Raw genomic sequence first — 15,343 nt, 5'->3', positions numbered from 1 at the left:
TTTCAAACAAAAAAAAAAAAAAAAAAAAAGTAGGTTGTCACTCCACATTACGGACAAGAGAAGTGGCAACACACATGTGTCGCCTATTGGGCCATATCAAGGGTCGAGAGAGAGAAGTATCATGATGCGACCAAGGAAGATAGTGCATTATCTACACTCCAAGAAGCTCCAAGAAGAGAGTATAAAAATCCAAGTTAAGTCACATGCAAGAAGAGAGTTAAATGACCTGCTTAAAGAGTAATGGCGTAATCCTTTTATCTGTAAGAGGACAGAATAGATAAAGGTTCTCATACCTAGAATGTCTTAAGGTTTTGCTGCTTGGTTGTGATTACTTCCTTAGCAGCACAAATGAAGTTTAGCAACACCAGTAACCCTTGTCCCAGGTCGCCTTTGAGGATACCACACCCTCCCCATCTTAAATTTTATAATCATGTTTTTCCAACTTATGCTCATAACCCCAGCATGGATAGCCATTGTGCTCCCAGGGATACCCTCAGCACGATCGAAGGGTAGAATAAACAAATCTTTGATCAGTTGTTCGCACAGTCCCATCCCCTTTCTTGACACACCCATACCCATAGTCACTCCACAGTATCAGGTTTCGGTCATTGGTAGGTTTAGCTCCCCTCAAACCAACTACTACCTCAAAAGAATAGTCAAGAGTAGCCTCAATGTCAATGTAAATCAGTATGATCAGCTCCAATGTGCATCTTCTCTCAAAGCAACATCCAATGACAAAGATTACAAGCCATTTATCAGAATTGAGAAATCCCTCTTCCTCAAGCATATTCATAAGCTTGAAAATAAGAACTAAAAAGAAAAATACAGCTTTTGTATATTGTGAAGGCATTGTGCTTAATTCATTTTCTCTAGATAATTGTTCATCGTAATGGCAAAAATTTGAAATCACATACCTCACCAGCACCAACCAATAGATAGGAGTCCACTTGTACATCATGGACAGGCACCTTCTTGTAGGACAAATCTGCAATATTTGGAAGTTTACCCTCATTTGTATCTAAAACAAGGGCAGAATCTGGATAACTTTCCTTCAACTCTTTGACATCAATCATTGCACGACTTATAAAATACTCTTCCGCTACAATCACCATTAAAATTGTCAAGTTAAGGTCGACAACAAGTCTAGGTAATTCAGCTATGCTAGCATTGAATTTCTTACCAATGTGAGACAAATTAAACATGCCTAGCAATACCCCTCCTTCCAAGGCGTTCCCCATAAAGATGGATGCAAAGGCTGCAAGAGCCATAAGTACATGGATGTTTACTTTTCCTCCACTAATATCAGTTAAAGCATCAAGGGATGAGGAGACCTAACAAGCAATGGCATAAATTAGATATATAACAAGTTTTTATAAAGAAATATCATAATATATAGAGAAACAAAAAGGAAGGTAGGCTATCCCCGGAGAAAGAAAGGTCTTATAGATAAAGAATTTAAAATAGAAGCTTGGGGAAAAGAAAAGAAAAGTAAAACTGAGGCTTCATTTCCATCTCCACTCTTTTCTTCAAATATTCAACGATTTCGCTCAAGCCTCATAGTCCTCGTAACAATACTTTCATCTTAAATCATGTGAATCGATTAATTGATTTGAACCATCACCAGGTGAACACCCAAATTTTCGAGTTAAGAGCTGTATCAAATCAACAGTTTATTATACGTTGACAACTCGTAGTAGTTCCAGAATTATAAAAACCACATTAACATCAAGAAGTTTTAAATATAGAAGGGATTGAGGACTAAATTTACAACAATCACATTCATTCAAGCAATTGCAAAAAGTAGAAAATGTTGGAGTGGAAAAGATCCATACCCCGACCAAAGGAAAAGCAATGGCAATGAGAGCATTTTGGCAAGGCTTCACAAATGGTTTCGGCACCAAATAAGGGCAAACAGCAGCAGCTACAAACAAAGCCATTGAGCAGCAACATAATTGCAAATGTTCCCTCAAATAATTCGCCAAGTCCGTCCATCTAATAGCTTTAGCGAATCCAATCAGCGCTCTCTGAGGCCCAGTCAGCTCCGCATCATGATCGCAATGGTGGTGACCATGGTGATGGTGGTGACCATGGTGATGATAATGAACACGATGGTGTTCATCGTGATTCGAATGATCATTTGCCGCTGTGGCGCAGAGAACAAGCCGCCGAAGGTGGAGATAGGGAAAATTAGGAACGGAAAACGCAGAAGAAGGGAAAGATGGTTGAAGAGAAGGGTTTGAAAATGCAATTCGGCTCCGAGACGGTAACAGGCGGGGTTTGGAGGACGCAATTGGGAAGGAGAGGGTTCCCATATGGTGAAGAGACCAGAAATCTTGCGTTCATGCGCAGTTGAATTCAGTTCATATGGAAAGGGAAACTGGGAGACAGAATTTGATTTGACCTGAGATTGAACTGAATGTCCGTTGAATAAATTGCTGCTTCCAAATTGCGACGATGGCATCACAATGTTGGCATCATAATCTCACTTCCACATGTCCACTTCACCAGGGACCCCTCCAAATCGGGTGGAGATTCACAATTCCGATGGAATGGGGAATGGAGTCGGGCAAGGGATTGGTCATATAAATTATATATGGATATATTAAAAAATTAATTAATTCGTTTTATTGTTTTTTTTAATTATTAAATAAGGTTGTAATAATAAATTTTTAATTTTTAGAAATTATGTTAGTACTTATTAAATATATAATTTATTATAATTTTTTTTATCTTATTTAAATTTAGTGATTAATTAGACCTATTAAAAACTTTACCAATTAGATATCATTAAAAAAATTTGATTTTTAAATTTTTTAATAAATAGTTGGATTTGAAAATCTTTCAAAGCACAAAAAAAATTTTAATTTATTAGGATCTTTTTTAATAAATATTATATTGAAATATGAAACTTCAAAATAACTTTCAAAAAAAATAAAAATAAAAATAAAAATTACATGCACAGATCTCTTTCCAATCCCTGCAAGAATAAATGAGGAATTTTCGTAGAGATAGTAGATGAAATAGGTGGTGGGGATGGGAAAGGCTTCCTGTCCCCGTCCTATTCCATGGATATCTCTGTCTTCAAATAAAAATGATTTATAGATTAAGTTAGTTTATAAATTTCCTTAAAACTATTAGGTTAAATGGAAGAATAAAATTAATACATAGCTCAAGGCGTAGCGGAAGATAGGAGGTATTAGGTGATTTTAGATATAGGTAGGTTAGGCTCGATTTTTTCCATACAGTGATACTTAGACATTAAGGTGTCGTATCGGACTCACAATCTTAATAGTGCTTATTGTTGAAATCCACTCAACAAGCTAGTTCCGGCCTTAGAGAAAAACATTGATCTTAAGACTATACATCATACTCTAGGGAAGTTCAACTTTTGAAACTCTTCTAACGTGGATGTTCTATGGTGCTACGTCCATTTGTTTTCTCTCTGTCAGTATCTCGGACTCCTATTACCACGACCATCTCCTCCGACTAGCTTAGAAATTCTCATTGGTTTAGGTATTTACTAATTGCAATATGGAAAACAAGGATATGACATTTCTCATTATCTTAATAGATGCAGGGACATCTCTTGCCTAGGTACCTCGACGTGAGGCGTTCCTCTTCCCAGAGTTCCTTGGCCAACGCTCCCCGAGCTGGCCCCTTGGATTCTTTACCTCTACCTCAAGTAGTGGAAAATCTCTTCTATGTCATCATAACCGATCATTTACCAAACAAGTTCGGTTACGTGTCGTACTTACTCATTCTAAAATTGTCTAATCATGTAAACCATTAAGATTAAATCATAACCCGTTCGGATACATGAGTAAATCAATCTATACGAGTTTCATGTTAACTGCATTTACTACGTCGCGACGGTGTGTAGTGGAGCCTGGCTATAGAGAACTCTAGAACTCTATCTAGACAGTCTACAGAATCTATCAACCTAGAGCTCTTATACCAATCTGTAACGACCCGCTTTTCGATGGATTCGAGCCACGAACCGTTACTTACGTGGAAAATAAAAAAAATGAATAAATTTAAAACATTTAGACATGTTCATGCATTTTGATATTTGATTAAAATAGTAATGAAAATTTTACTTTTATAAGGAAACAAGAAGTTTATGCTCTACGATTAAGTTTAACACTTATTTCCGCACAAAATGATTATGTTATAATGACGGTAACGACTCTAGGTTACTAGAAAATCTAGGGTCGTTACAACATCATCATCATAATACATCATAATATCATATAAACGTACATGACACATGCAAGGGTCACTGGGCACGTGTTATTATACATAAGACAAGTCTTCCAACCGAGCCCATAGTAAGGCCACTTACTTTGTTGGCCTAGACCGAAGCTACTATGACTCCTTGATGTTATTTTAATGCTGCTCTTTGAAATTTAATTATACCTAACGAGTCCAGCCATCATGAATTAGAATTCTACTGTTTGAATTGTCTAACCTAATTTTGCATAAAATAATTAAAAATTGCTCATAATAATTTAGAGTAGCTAAGTCTAATTTTGCATAAATAATTTAAACTTACTTCTAATAATTTCTAATAATTTAAATCTAATTTTGCATAAAAAATTTTTTTTAACTAATTCCTAATAATATAAATAACGAGCCTAATATGCATAAATAATTTAAATTTGACTCAAAAAAATTTAAACGAGCTAAAAGTAGTCATGCTAACCTTAAACATTTCCGAGGAGTTGAAACTAGAAGGGAAGGGTCCAAGTATATCAGACTCAAGCCGGATCAACTGAAATGTCTGTTAAGGTCGCACAACAACGCACACGCTCGATTTAGATGAACACAAAGAACAGGATAGAAAAAAGTGCAAGGAGAACTCTTGCTAAAAGGATTTGTTTTTTTTTATTGATGACTTCACGTATGTACATTAAGAGAGAATTACAGGGGATACAGAAAGTATATTTTCAAAGCTTTACCGACGGATATATATGGTTCAGTTTACTATATATAGCTTTACCAGATTTAATCATCTACTATATATATAGTTATTTACCATATATATATAGCTTTACTATATATAGCTTTACCATATATAGCTTTACCAAATATAGCTTATATTTTGACAAAACTATAAATAAGAGAGCAGACTCCATAATCTAACCATTCTCCCACTTGGAGACGGATCCTACACCATACCAATTAAGGCTTTGCATAACCTTAATTTTCCAACATCACACATTTTGTCAACATGTTATTCTTTGCACCCTCTATCTTCTCCAAACACATATCGCCTTCTTCCACTAACTTGCGAGTGAAATGGTGTCGTCTTCTAATGTGGTTTGTCCTTGAATGATAGACTAGGTTTTTTACCAACTTTATGGCACTCTGACTATCTGTATAAAGGATCTTCTTGCACTTCTTCCGGCCTAATTCTTCTAGATAGTCTGTCATTCATATCATCTTCTTTCTAGCTTCAGTTATGGCCACGTACTCAGCTTCAGTAGATGAAAGAGCAATACATTTCTGAAGCTTGGACATCCAACTCACTGCTGTTCCATCTATATTGTAGATATATCCAGATGTGCTATTGCTGGAGTCTACATCTCCACTCAGATCAGCATCCACAAAACCTTGCAAAACTACTTTGTCATTGCCATAACAAAGTGAAGTATTGGATGTACCTCTCAGATATCTCAGAAGCCACTTCACAGCTTCCCAATGTTCCTTCCCTAGATTTGCCATGTACTTGCTAACAACTCCCACTGCATGTGTTATGTCAGGTCTAGTGCAGACCATAGCATACATCAAACTCCCAACTGCAGAAGTAGTGCAGACCATAGCATACATCAAACTCCCAACTGCAGAAGCGTACGTAACTGATGCCATGTGCTCACGTTCCTCAACTGTCTTGGGAGATTGCCCCTTTGACAATTTAATATGATTTGCCAAGGGGGTAGTCCTGGGTTTAGCGTTATTCATCTTGAATTTGGACAACATCTTCTCAATGTACTGCTCTTGGGATAGATTTAATGTGCCAGCAGATCTATCTCGAGAAATCCTCATCCCAAGAATCTACTTCGCTGCACCTAAATCTTTCATCTCAAATACTGAAGACAAGCTTGCCTTCAGGTGATTTATCTCCCTCATACTTGATCCAGCAATTAGTATATCATTCACATACAGGAGTAGAAACACATAAGAATCAGTGTATTTCTTGAGGTAGCAACACTGATCCTTTTCACTCCTTTGGAAACCACTTTTGCACATGAAGGAGTCAAACTTCTTGTACCATTGTCTCGGTGCTTGTTTCAGTCCATACAAGCTCTTATTGAGCTTACACACCATGTGCTCCTTGCTTGGAGCTGCAAACCCTTCTGGTTGTTGCATATAGATCTCCTCATCTAGATCTCCATGTAAAAACGTCGTTTTTACATTCATTTGCTCAAGGTGCAAATTCTCCGATGCAATAATAATCAGCAGAATTCAAATAGTAGTTAATTTCACCACTGGAGAAAAGATCTCAGCATAATCAATGTCTTTTCTTTGTAAATATCCTTTAACTACTAACCGAGCCTTAAACCTCCTTCTGCCATCTGGTTGAACCTTGATTCTGAACACCCATTTGTTCAACAGAGCTCTCTTTCCTGTAGGAAACTCAGTCAGCATTCATATATTATTCTTTTCAAGTGAGCTCATCATCCATGGCTTGCTCCCACTTGGTTGAATCTTCCACATGTAGGGCCTCATCAAAGGACTCTGGTTCTCCTTCGTCAGTCAGCAACAGATAATGTAATGAGGCTGAATATCTATCTGGTGCTCTGATAGTTCTGGATGATCTTCTCAACACCTGCTTAGGTGCAACTTGCTCCACGTCTGGTTCTTCAGCAATAGGATCATGAGTTTCTTGAGCTTCAGTTGTAACATCACTGCGTGAATTTTCCTGCCACTCAAGTTCAACTTCCACTTCTTTGTAGTCTCAAAGTTTATCTTCTCTCTGTCCTTGTACATGACATTTTCATCAAAGGTCACATCGCAGTGTCTTAGGATTTTCATATTTTTCTCATCCCAAAATCTGTATCCGAACATGTCAGAGCCATAGCCTATGAAGTAGCATTTCACAGCCTTAACATCAAGCTTATCTCTCTTCTCTGGATCAACATGAACATACACAGTACAACCAAAAGTTCTCAAGTGAGAGTACTTGAGTTCTTTTCCTGTCCATACTTCTTCGGGCAATTTGAATTTCAAGGGTACTGACGGCCCTCTATTAATCAAATATGCTGCTGTGTTCACAGCATCAGCCCAGAATGTCTTTGGTAGTCTAGAGTGAATCCTCATGCTTCTTGCTCGCTCATTCAATGTTCTGTTCATTCTTTCTGCAATACCATTTTGTCTTGCCTTACCGAAAATTGTTCTTATTAATCTAATTCCCTCAACTGCACAAAATGTTATAAACTCTGATTTGTTGTACTCTCCTCCATTGTCAGACCTCAGGCATTTAATCTTCAAGTCAGTCTGATTTTCAACTTCAGCTTTCCACTTCTTGAAGATGGTAAACACATCTGACTTGTGTTTCAGAAAGTAAACCCATACCTTCCTGCTAAAGTCATCGATGAAGGTGACGTAGTACCTTGATTCACCAAGTGATGAAACTGGAGATGGTCCCCAGACGTTTGTATGGACCATTTCCAGCCGCACTTTCTTCGGTTCTCTTGCAGCCTTTGTGAAACTAACTCGTTTCTGTTTGCCCATAACGTAGTTCTCACAACGACCCACATCAACAAATTTCGGACCTTCTAAAACTCCTTTCGCAACCAGCCTCTTCATTTCTTTTGCTCTCATATGTTCGAGTCTATTGTGTCATGGACTTGAATTTGAAGCACTCTCAGTAACAGCAGCTATATTCATACACCCTACAGTGGTGTATAAGGTTCCAGATTTTGAGTCACGTGCTACCACCGTAGCACCCTTCATAACCTTCCACGAACTCTTCCCTAACTTTGTTTCATAACCTATGCTGTCTAACTGACCAATAGAGATCAGGTTCCTTTTGAGACCAGGAATTGACATCCTTTAATGTCCACTGATTTTCTGCCGAAGTTTTTATGTAGACATCTCCTTTTTCTTTAATCTCCAAATTTTTGTTGTCTGCAAGATAAACCTCGAAATTTTCAGAATTGAAACTCCTGAACAACTCTTTATTTGGAGACAAATGAAAAGATGCACCTGAATCCAAAATCTACGATTCAATCGAACTGTCCACGCTGAGGATTAGAGCATCCCCAATGTCTTCTTATGAATTTATAGAATCATCGTCATCTCCAGATTTGTGATTCTGCTTCCTCTTTGGTCTTGTACAACCTGTCCGAAAGTGAACTTTTTCTCCACAATTCCAACACGTTACGTTTGGTCTATTTGGAGATTTTTCTCGGTTCTTTGATTTTGATCGCCCTTTGTTTGGGCTCTTCGGTTTACTTCTTCCCCGTTGGTCAACACTGAGAGCACTACTAGATGAATTTCCAATTTCTCTTTTGCGAGTACTTTCGCTAAGAACTACATCTCGAATTTTATCAAACTTCAGTTTATCAGATCCTCGCGAACTGCTGATTGCGGCAACAACAGTATCCCACGACTCGGGTAAAGATGACATCAAAATCAATGTTTTAATTTCATCCTCGAAATTAATTTCCACCGAACTCAGTTGACTTACGATCATATTGAATTCATTTATATGATCAACAACAGATCCACCTTCAGACATCTGTAGGTTGAACAATCTTCGCATCAAATACACCTTGTTCATAGCCGACGGTTTTTCGTACATATTCGACAGCGCCTTCATCAGATCTGACGTTGTCTTCTCCTTGATGATATTAAAAGCCACGTTTCTGGATAGCGTCAACCGGATCATCCCTAAGGCTTTTCGATCCTTGAGCTTCCATTACTCCGTGGTCATGGTATCCGGCTTCACCCCCAACAGATGTTCGTGAAGATCTTTCTGGTACAAATAATCTTCAATCTGCATCTTCCAGAAACCGAAATCGGATCCATCAAACTTCTCAATTTCAATCTTTGAACTTTCCATCTTCACAAATCGTGGTGAATTTTGCGTAGCTCTGATACCAGTTGTTAGTGTCGCACAACAACGCACACGCTCTATCTAGATGAACACAAAGAACATGATAGAGAAAAGTGCAAGGAGAATTACAGAGAATATAGAAAGTACATTTTCAAAGCTCTACCGGACTTGATATATATATGGTTCAGTTTACTATATATAGCTTTACCAGATTTAACCCTCTATTATATATAGCTATTTATCATATATAGCTTTACCGACAGATATAACTTTATTATATATAGCTTTAGCTTTACCAACTATAACATCAAACTATAAAAAAAGAGAGCAGACTCCATAACCTAACAATGTCGACATGGAGTCGTTAGAAAGTGTTTAAGGATTAGGGTTTGTTAGGGATTTTCTTATTTCGCAAAAAAAGAAAATGCATGTTCATGCAATCTCAGCATTTTTGCTAACAATGTCAGCTATAAACAGATCAAGATTCCCATGAGAAGAACCACCGTCCTCCACCGCTCTTTTGCCCGCCTCCATCAGCTCAGCCACCCTTTTCGCCATTGCCTTCGCGTTCGGGCCGTCGATCATCTCCCATATGCATCTCTCCACCTCTTTTGAACTAACAATTCCACCATCTCCCTTCCTCATCCTCACACCCATCTTGAAAACCTCCGTCAACAATTTGGCATTCGTAGGTTGATAAATGCTATCACTGGAACTCCAGCAACCACCGTCTCTAGCGTTGAGCTCCACCCACAATGAGTTAGGAAGCAACCAACGGCTTTGTGCTTGAGAACCTTGTTAAGAATACACGTACAAAACACTAAATATTCACTTCATCAAGTCATAATTTATTAGCCCTCATTTCAAAGAAAAAAGTTATATTTGGTAATGGTTACCAAACAAAACATTAACATTTAGAAGATGTTTATTAGTAATCATGACTCTCCACAATGGTATGATATTGTCTACTTTGAGCATAAACTCTCATGGCTTTATTTTGGATCATGTGTTTGTCATTCCCTAAATTAGCCAATGTGGAACTCACTCCCACTAATCCTCAACAATCCTCCTATTGAACAAAGTACACTATAAGCCTCTCCTGAGGTTTATGGAGCTCTCGAATGCCTCCCCTTAATCAAGGCTCGACTTCTTTCTCTAGAGTCTTCGAACAAAGTACACCTTTTGTTCGACACTTTAGTCACTTTTGACTACACCTTCGAGGTTCACAATTCTTTGTTCGATATTTGAGGATTCTATTGACATGACTAAGTTTAGGGCATGACTCTGATACCATGTTAGGAAGCTTTACTTTGAGCTTACCAAAAGGCTCGTAGATATGTATTCTCTCACTTATAAACCAATGATCATTCCCTAAATTAGCTAATTAGGGACACACTCCCAAAAATCCTCAACAGTGTTAAACAAACCTGTTCTTGAGGGCACCAATTCACGACAAGCCCTCTCCCGCTATAGCCTCAAGAAACCCATCCGGTAGTCGAACAGTAGACTTCTTCTTCGGGGACGGTCGCTTTAACACCCAAAGAAATGGCTTCCCACTCATCAACAACCCGTTAGCAATATTGTCAATTTGCTCCTGAGACAAAACAATAAGACTCCCAAACGACACATAAACAACCAACCCTAAATCCTGCCCATTGAGCCATTGCAAGCAAGAATCATCCGCCACCCACGTCTACGCTCAACCCATAGTCCCTCTCTTCCTTCTCCTCCTTCTTCCCCAATAAAAACGGCGACACCAACAGCCCGATCGGAAAAACCATCGGCCGAACAACCCCGCTCATGGACTCTAAAACCTCCTCCTCCAGCTCGTAAAAGGAATCCCCAAGAATCCACTTCATGTCGCCCAAAAAGGTGAAAAAATCAGAGATGAGTTTTTGGAGGCTGGGATGAGCGTTGGGGAGGATGAAGGAAGGGAGGTCATCGAAGTCGAGTAATAGCAGACCGGGTAATCGGAGAGGTTCGTTCGGGTTTTGTAAAATGGTGAAATCGTCGAGTTTGTTGAAGAAATGATAATAGATAGAGTAGAGGGCACAAGGATGGATCCAAAGCACGACGCAAGGGAGGTTGTTTTGTTTGGCGACGTGTATGAAAAAAGGATTGAATTGGTGGAGGATTAGGCAAGAGAATTTTGTGGGTTGGGATAATTTGACCATGAGGTCTGATAAGTTTTTGCAGCCCTTGGTTCTTACGACGGACCCAATAGTCGTAGTTACTGTGACGGTCGAAGTCGAGGTCGAGTCCGTCGGAGAAGAACTTGAATTGGATTGACGGGTTGGTAGCGTCGGCATCGGCGGTTGTAGTGTGTTTGAGCATGCTGTGGCGGGCTGGCTCGGTGGTGGCGATGGTAACGTGAATGCCTTTTGTGATGAGGCATTTGGCGAACTTGAGCATGGGGTTTAGATGGCTATGTACGGCTGGTGTGGCCATGAGAACATGGATGTTTTGATGGAGCGCCATTGTTTCTGAAATTTCTATGTAAGGGTTGGAAATGGTTAATGATGAGTTTATGTATTGATAGCTTTTTTTTTTTTTTTTTTTTTAAGAACACTTCAAACTTCAAGGGCTTACATGTTTCAAACCATAATACTAAAATTTAAAATTAAAACAAAAAAAATTACAAATAAAATAATTTAAATAATAAAATGCAAACGTTCTATTATAACCTAAGATTAGAAATTTAAACATTCAACTATTCTATGCACGTGCCATAGTCTCTATTTGCGATGTTGTCGTCATCCGTACATGGGCACCTTGCCTTTACTTGAAAAATGATATGACACAGAATTTGAGTATTTTGAAGAATAGTCAGTAAGTGACCCCACTGGAGCGGTTATGCTAATGCAAACACATGCAATCATGCTCTTGGGACTTTGGAACAAACTTCGAGGGACAAAATCAAGCGTATTTGAGTATAAGATAGAACGTCGGCCAAGGCCCTCCAAGTAAGTGGCCTTAATATTGACATGGTTAGAATTTTGTTTTATGTATGGTGACACGTGCCCGTTGCTCTGCACGTGTCATATGTTTGATATGTATGAGATATTTATGATATGATATGAGATAATCAATGATATGATATATGTCATGACTAATATGCAACAAAGTGTTTTGATATGATGCACAACTCCGAGATATGTTTTAAAGGCTATGCTATAAAATGATATGATATGAAAGAAAAATTAAAGGGGTTGTCTTACATGATTTAATTAATGTAAAAATGTCGGGACGTTGTGCATAATCATCTGTCACATGCATCGAAATATTTTCCTCTTATTATGAGTACGAACGCATACATTACGCAAAGGAAAATGATCGTCATGTTTAACGTGATACTACGACGGTCACTACTCCTTCTAGGTGTCCAACAACAGCACCAGAGACGCTAGTCCGACAAGTACGAGGCCTAAGAGGTGTGCGAACTATCTGGTGAGTCTATATTCGCGCATATGGAAGTGTAAAGAGTAGTAATAAACATTCGATGACTCGGTTAGGATAGTCACCTAAGGGAATAGGGTTCTAAAATGATAGGTCGCATTCATGTTGTGTGTCTTTGCATTCTCCAACCACAACCGAGTTGAATAGTTCTCATAGATGAGTGTGGATGAGGGATTGAGGCTTGTGAACGTGACTCGTTATAGACTATTAGATTTTAATAAACTTTCTTTTTATGAAATATATTTTTATTACTCTAATTAATATATATTATATATATAATAAATGTAGTGGACAAGTGCATGCAATTGACTTTGCAAAATAGTAATTTGTTTGAACAATAATTATTTAGGAGTAAGCTCTAAAACAAAACAAAACAAAAAGAGCTTTAAATTAATATTATGATACACAGTTACGCCACGCCACAGAGCTTTATTTAACTGGTAATATAATATTTACCTTGCTTTCTTTTATCACACTCAAAATTCTTTTACCCTATAGTCTCGAGTCGAATGCATGAGTTCTACGCATACTCTCTAAACCTTGTATTTATGTTCAATATTATGCATAATGCTAATAACTAGGAGTGTACATTCAACTCGACAACCCGACAAGCTGGATCAACCCAACCTGAACTATAAATGTTGGGTTGGGTTGAATTAACATTTCGGGTAGGGTTAGTTTCATTTTTCTGAACCCGAACTGAATTAGTTGGGTTTCGAGTTCGTAGGACACAACATTCGAATTGAACTTAGTCAAATAAAAATATATAAAATATATTAAAAATCCTTCCCAAATTAATTGGTTGGCCAGTATAAAGACATTTATGCTCGAGTTTAGTACATGTTTCCTTTTATTATTTTGTTTAATTTCTTTGTATATATATATAATTAAAAATAATAAATATTCTAAATTATAATGTATTTTTTTTATTATTTATATAAAAATAATAAAAGGCATATTCTAAATTACGGTACCTTTAAATTAATAATTTTTATTGTATTTAATGTAAGATTATATCCAAATAATTAAAAAGTGTGGATAAATAAAACTAAAAAAAATGACAACTCAACCCGAAAATAGGGGTTGGGTCGTGAAAAGTTTTTGGTTGGGTTGGATTACCAATCCAACCAACTCTAACTTTTGGGTCAAAAAAATCCCTCAACACAACCCAACCAGACCATATACACCCCTACTAATAACATCAGAAGTCAAACACCCAGAAATAGAATTATACATACTACACCTTGTAGAGTGCTTCTAATGTAATCAAACATGATTTGCAAAATGAACTTACACTTAATTGAACACTACGAAACAACACAATGAGCGGTAGCCAGTCTGTTTAAATGATGTATGTCTGCATTTAATGTTTATGATATATATACAGCAGTAACCTTAAATTAAGTAAAAAAATTTGGGTCGTTACATACAGTATATCATGACACTTTATATCTTCTCATAATTAATCAAGGCATAATGTGACATCCATTTGTATTTTAATGTTACTAAGTATATGTGGACATATTATATATCAACTCATATCATATCATTACAACATGTCATACTGAACTACACATCAGTTCATATGCAACATATCATATTATATTGTTAAACATATCATATCATTCAACATACGATATCATAAACACAATACACATATCAAACATATGACACGTGCGCGACCATTGGGCATGTGTCATCATGCATAACACAAATCTTTTAATCATACCGATAGTATGGTTGCTTACTTGGTTGGCCTTAGCCGATGTTCTATCATATTTCTGAGATTGACTTAACTTGTCCCTCGAAGTTTGTAATAACCTAGACGGAGGTATTCCACCATATTAAGAACTTCTGTCTCAGTACATAATTCATATTTTTTAATAAAAATGAAATTCTAACTTTTTATACTAAATTTAGAAATTAATATTTAATATGTATTTAATATCTTTTAAGTCTTAAATGGATGCATTTAGTCCAATATTTGATAAATGATTTTGAATAGTTTTTAAACTAAAATTAATCATTAATTATTAATTGATTAATAGAGAAATGTGACAGGTAAGTGATGATTAAACTTTCTCACATGAGTAGTTATATAATAATTTCATATTAATTTCAATTTGAGTTGGCATTTCCTTTTGTTCTCATATGACTATTGTAGATAAAATAAAACATGCATGTTCATGCAATCTCAAGATTTGCATGCACTTTTGTCGTGTCCTTTTTGCCAACAATGTCAGCTATAAAAAGATCAAGATTCCGATGAGAAGAACCACCGTCCTCCACCGCTCTTTTGCCCGCCTCCATCAGCTCAACCGCCCTTTTTGCCATTGCCTTCGCTTTTGGGCCGTCGGTCATCTCCCATATGCATCTCTTCACCTCTTTTGAACTAACAATTCCCTCATCTCCCTTCCTTATTCTCACACCCATCTTGAAAACATCCGTCAACAATCTAGCATTCGTAGGTTGATCCGCCCACTCCGGAAATGCTATCACCGGAACCCCGGCGACAACCGTCTCTAGCGTTGAGTTCCACCCGCAATGAGTCATGAAGTAACCCACTGCTTTGTGCTTGAGAACCTGAATACAAAATACTATAAGATGAACACGACTTTCCATAATGATATGATATTGTACATTTTGAACATAACCTCTAATACATGCATTTGCTTTTAAGCTTTTTCCAAAACAGGTAGTTATAATCATTAGTGGTTTAATCCATTGGTATTTTATTTTATTTTATTTTATTTTATTTTCTCTTTCCCATTTTTCTTTTTCAAAAAAAAAAAAAAAAAAAAAAAAAAAAAAAAAAAAAAAAAAAAA

At 37.2% G+C, this 15,343-nt stretch overlaps 2 protein-coding genes and 1 pseudogene across 2 annotated transcripts in view; all 3 read right to left on the bottom strand.

The window, feature by feature from the left end:
- The window catches only part of LOC111499582 (probable cadmium/zinc-transporting ATPase HMA1, chloroplastic), a 13,563-nt gene extending 11,025 nt beyond the window's left edge, over positions 1-2,538 (bottom strand). The window contains exons 1-3 of the mRNA XM_023151174.1: positions 1,833-2,538; positions 1,181-1,331; positions 915-1,099 (exon numbers count right to left, since the gene is read on the bottom strand). Coding sequence (XP_023006942.1) covers positions 915-1,099; positions 1,181-1,331; positions 1,833-2,312 — 816 coding nt within the window. The 5' untranslated portion in view covers positions 2,313-2,538. The remainder of the gene's footprint in view (positions 1-914; positions 1,100-1,180; positions 1,332-1,832) is intronic.
- Positions 2,539-9,493: 6,955 nt separating this feature from the next.
- LOC111499500 lies at positions 9,494-11,546 on the bottom strand (annotated as a pseudogene).
- Positions 11,547-14,661: 3,115 nt separating this feature from the next.
- LOC111499583 (UDP-glycosyltransferase 84B2-like) overlaps positions 14,662-15,343 on the bottom strand; it is a 2,451-nt gene continuing 1,769 nt past the window's right edge. Inside the window, exon 2 of the mRNA XM_023151175.1 lies at positions 14,662-15,100. Within this exon, the coding sequence (XP_023006943.1) occupies positions 14,702-15,100 (399 nt within the window). The 3' untranslated portion in view covers positions 14,662-14,701. The remainder of the gene's footprint in view (positions 15,101-15,343) is intronic.

The sequence above is a fragment of the Cucurbita maxima genome, unplaced genomic scaffold (genome assembly GCF_002738345.1).
Source record: "Cucurbita maxima cultivar Rimu unplaced genomic scaffold, Cmax_1.0 Cma_Scf00027, whole genome shotgun sequence".
Classification (NCBI taxonomy): Eukaryota; Viridiplantae; Streptophyta; class Magnoliopsida; order Cucurbitales; family Cucurbitaceae; genus Cucurbita; species Cucurbita maxima.
The sequence above is the reverse complement of the archived record's forward strand: the minus strand, read 5'-3'. Positions and strand labels throughout refer to the sequence as shown.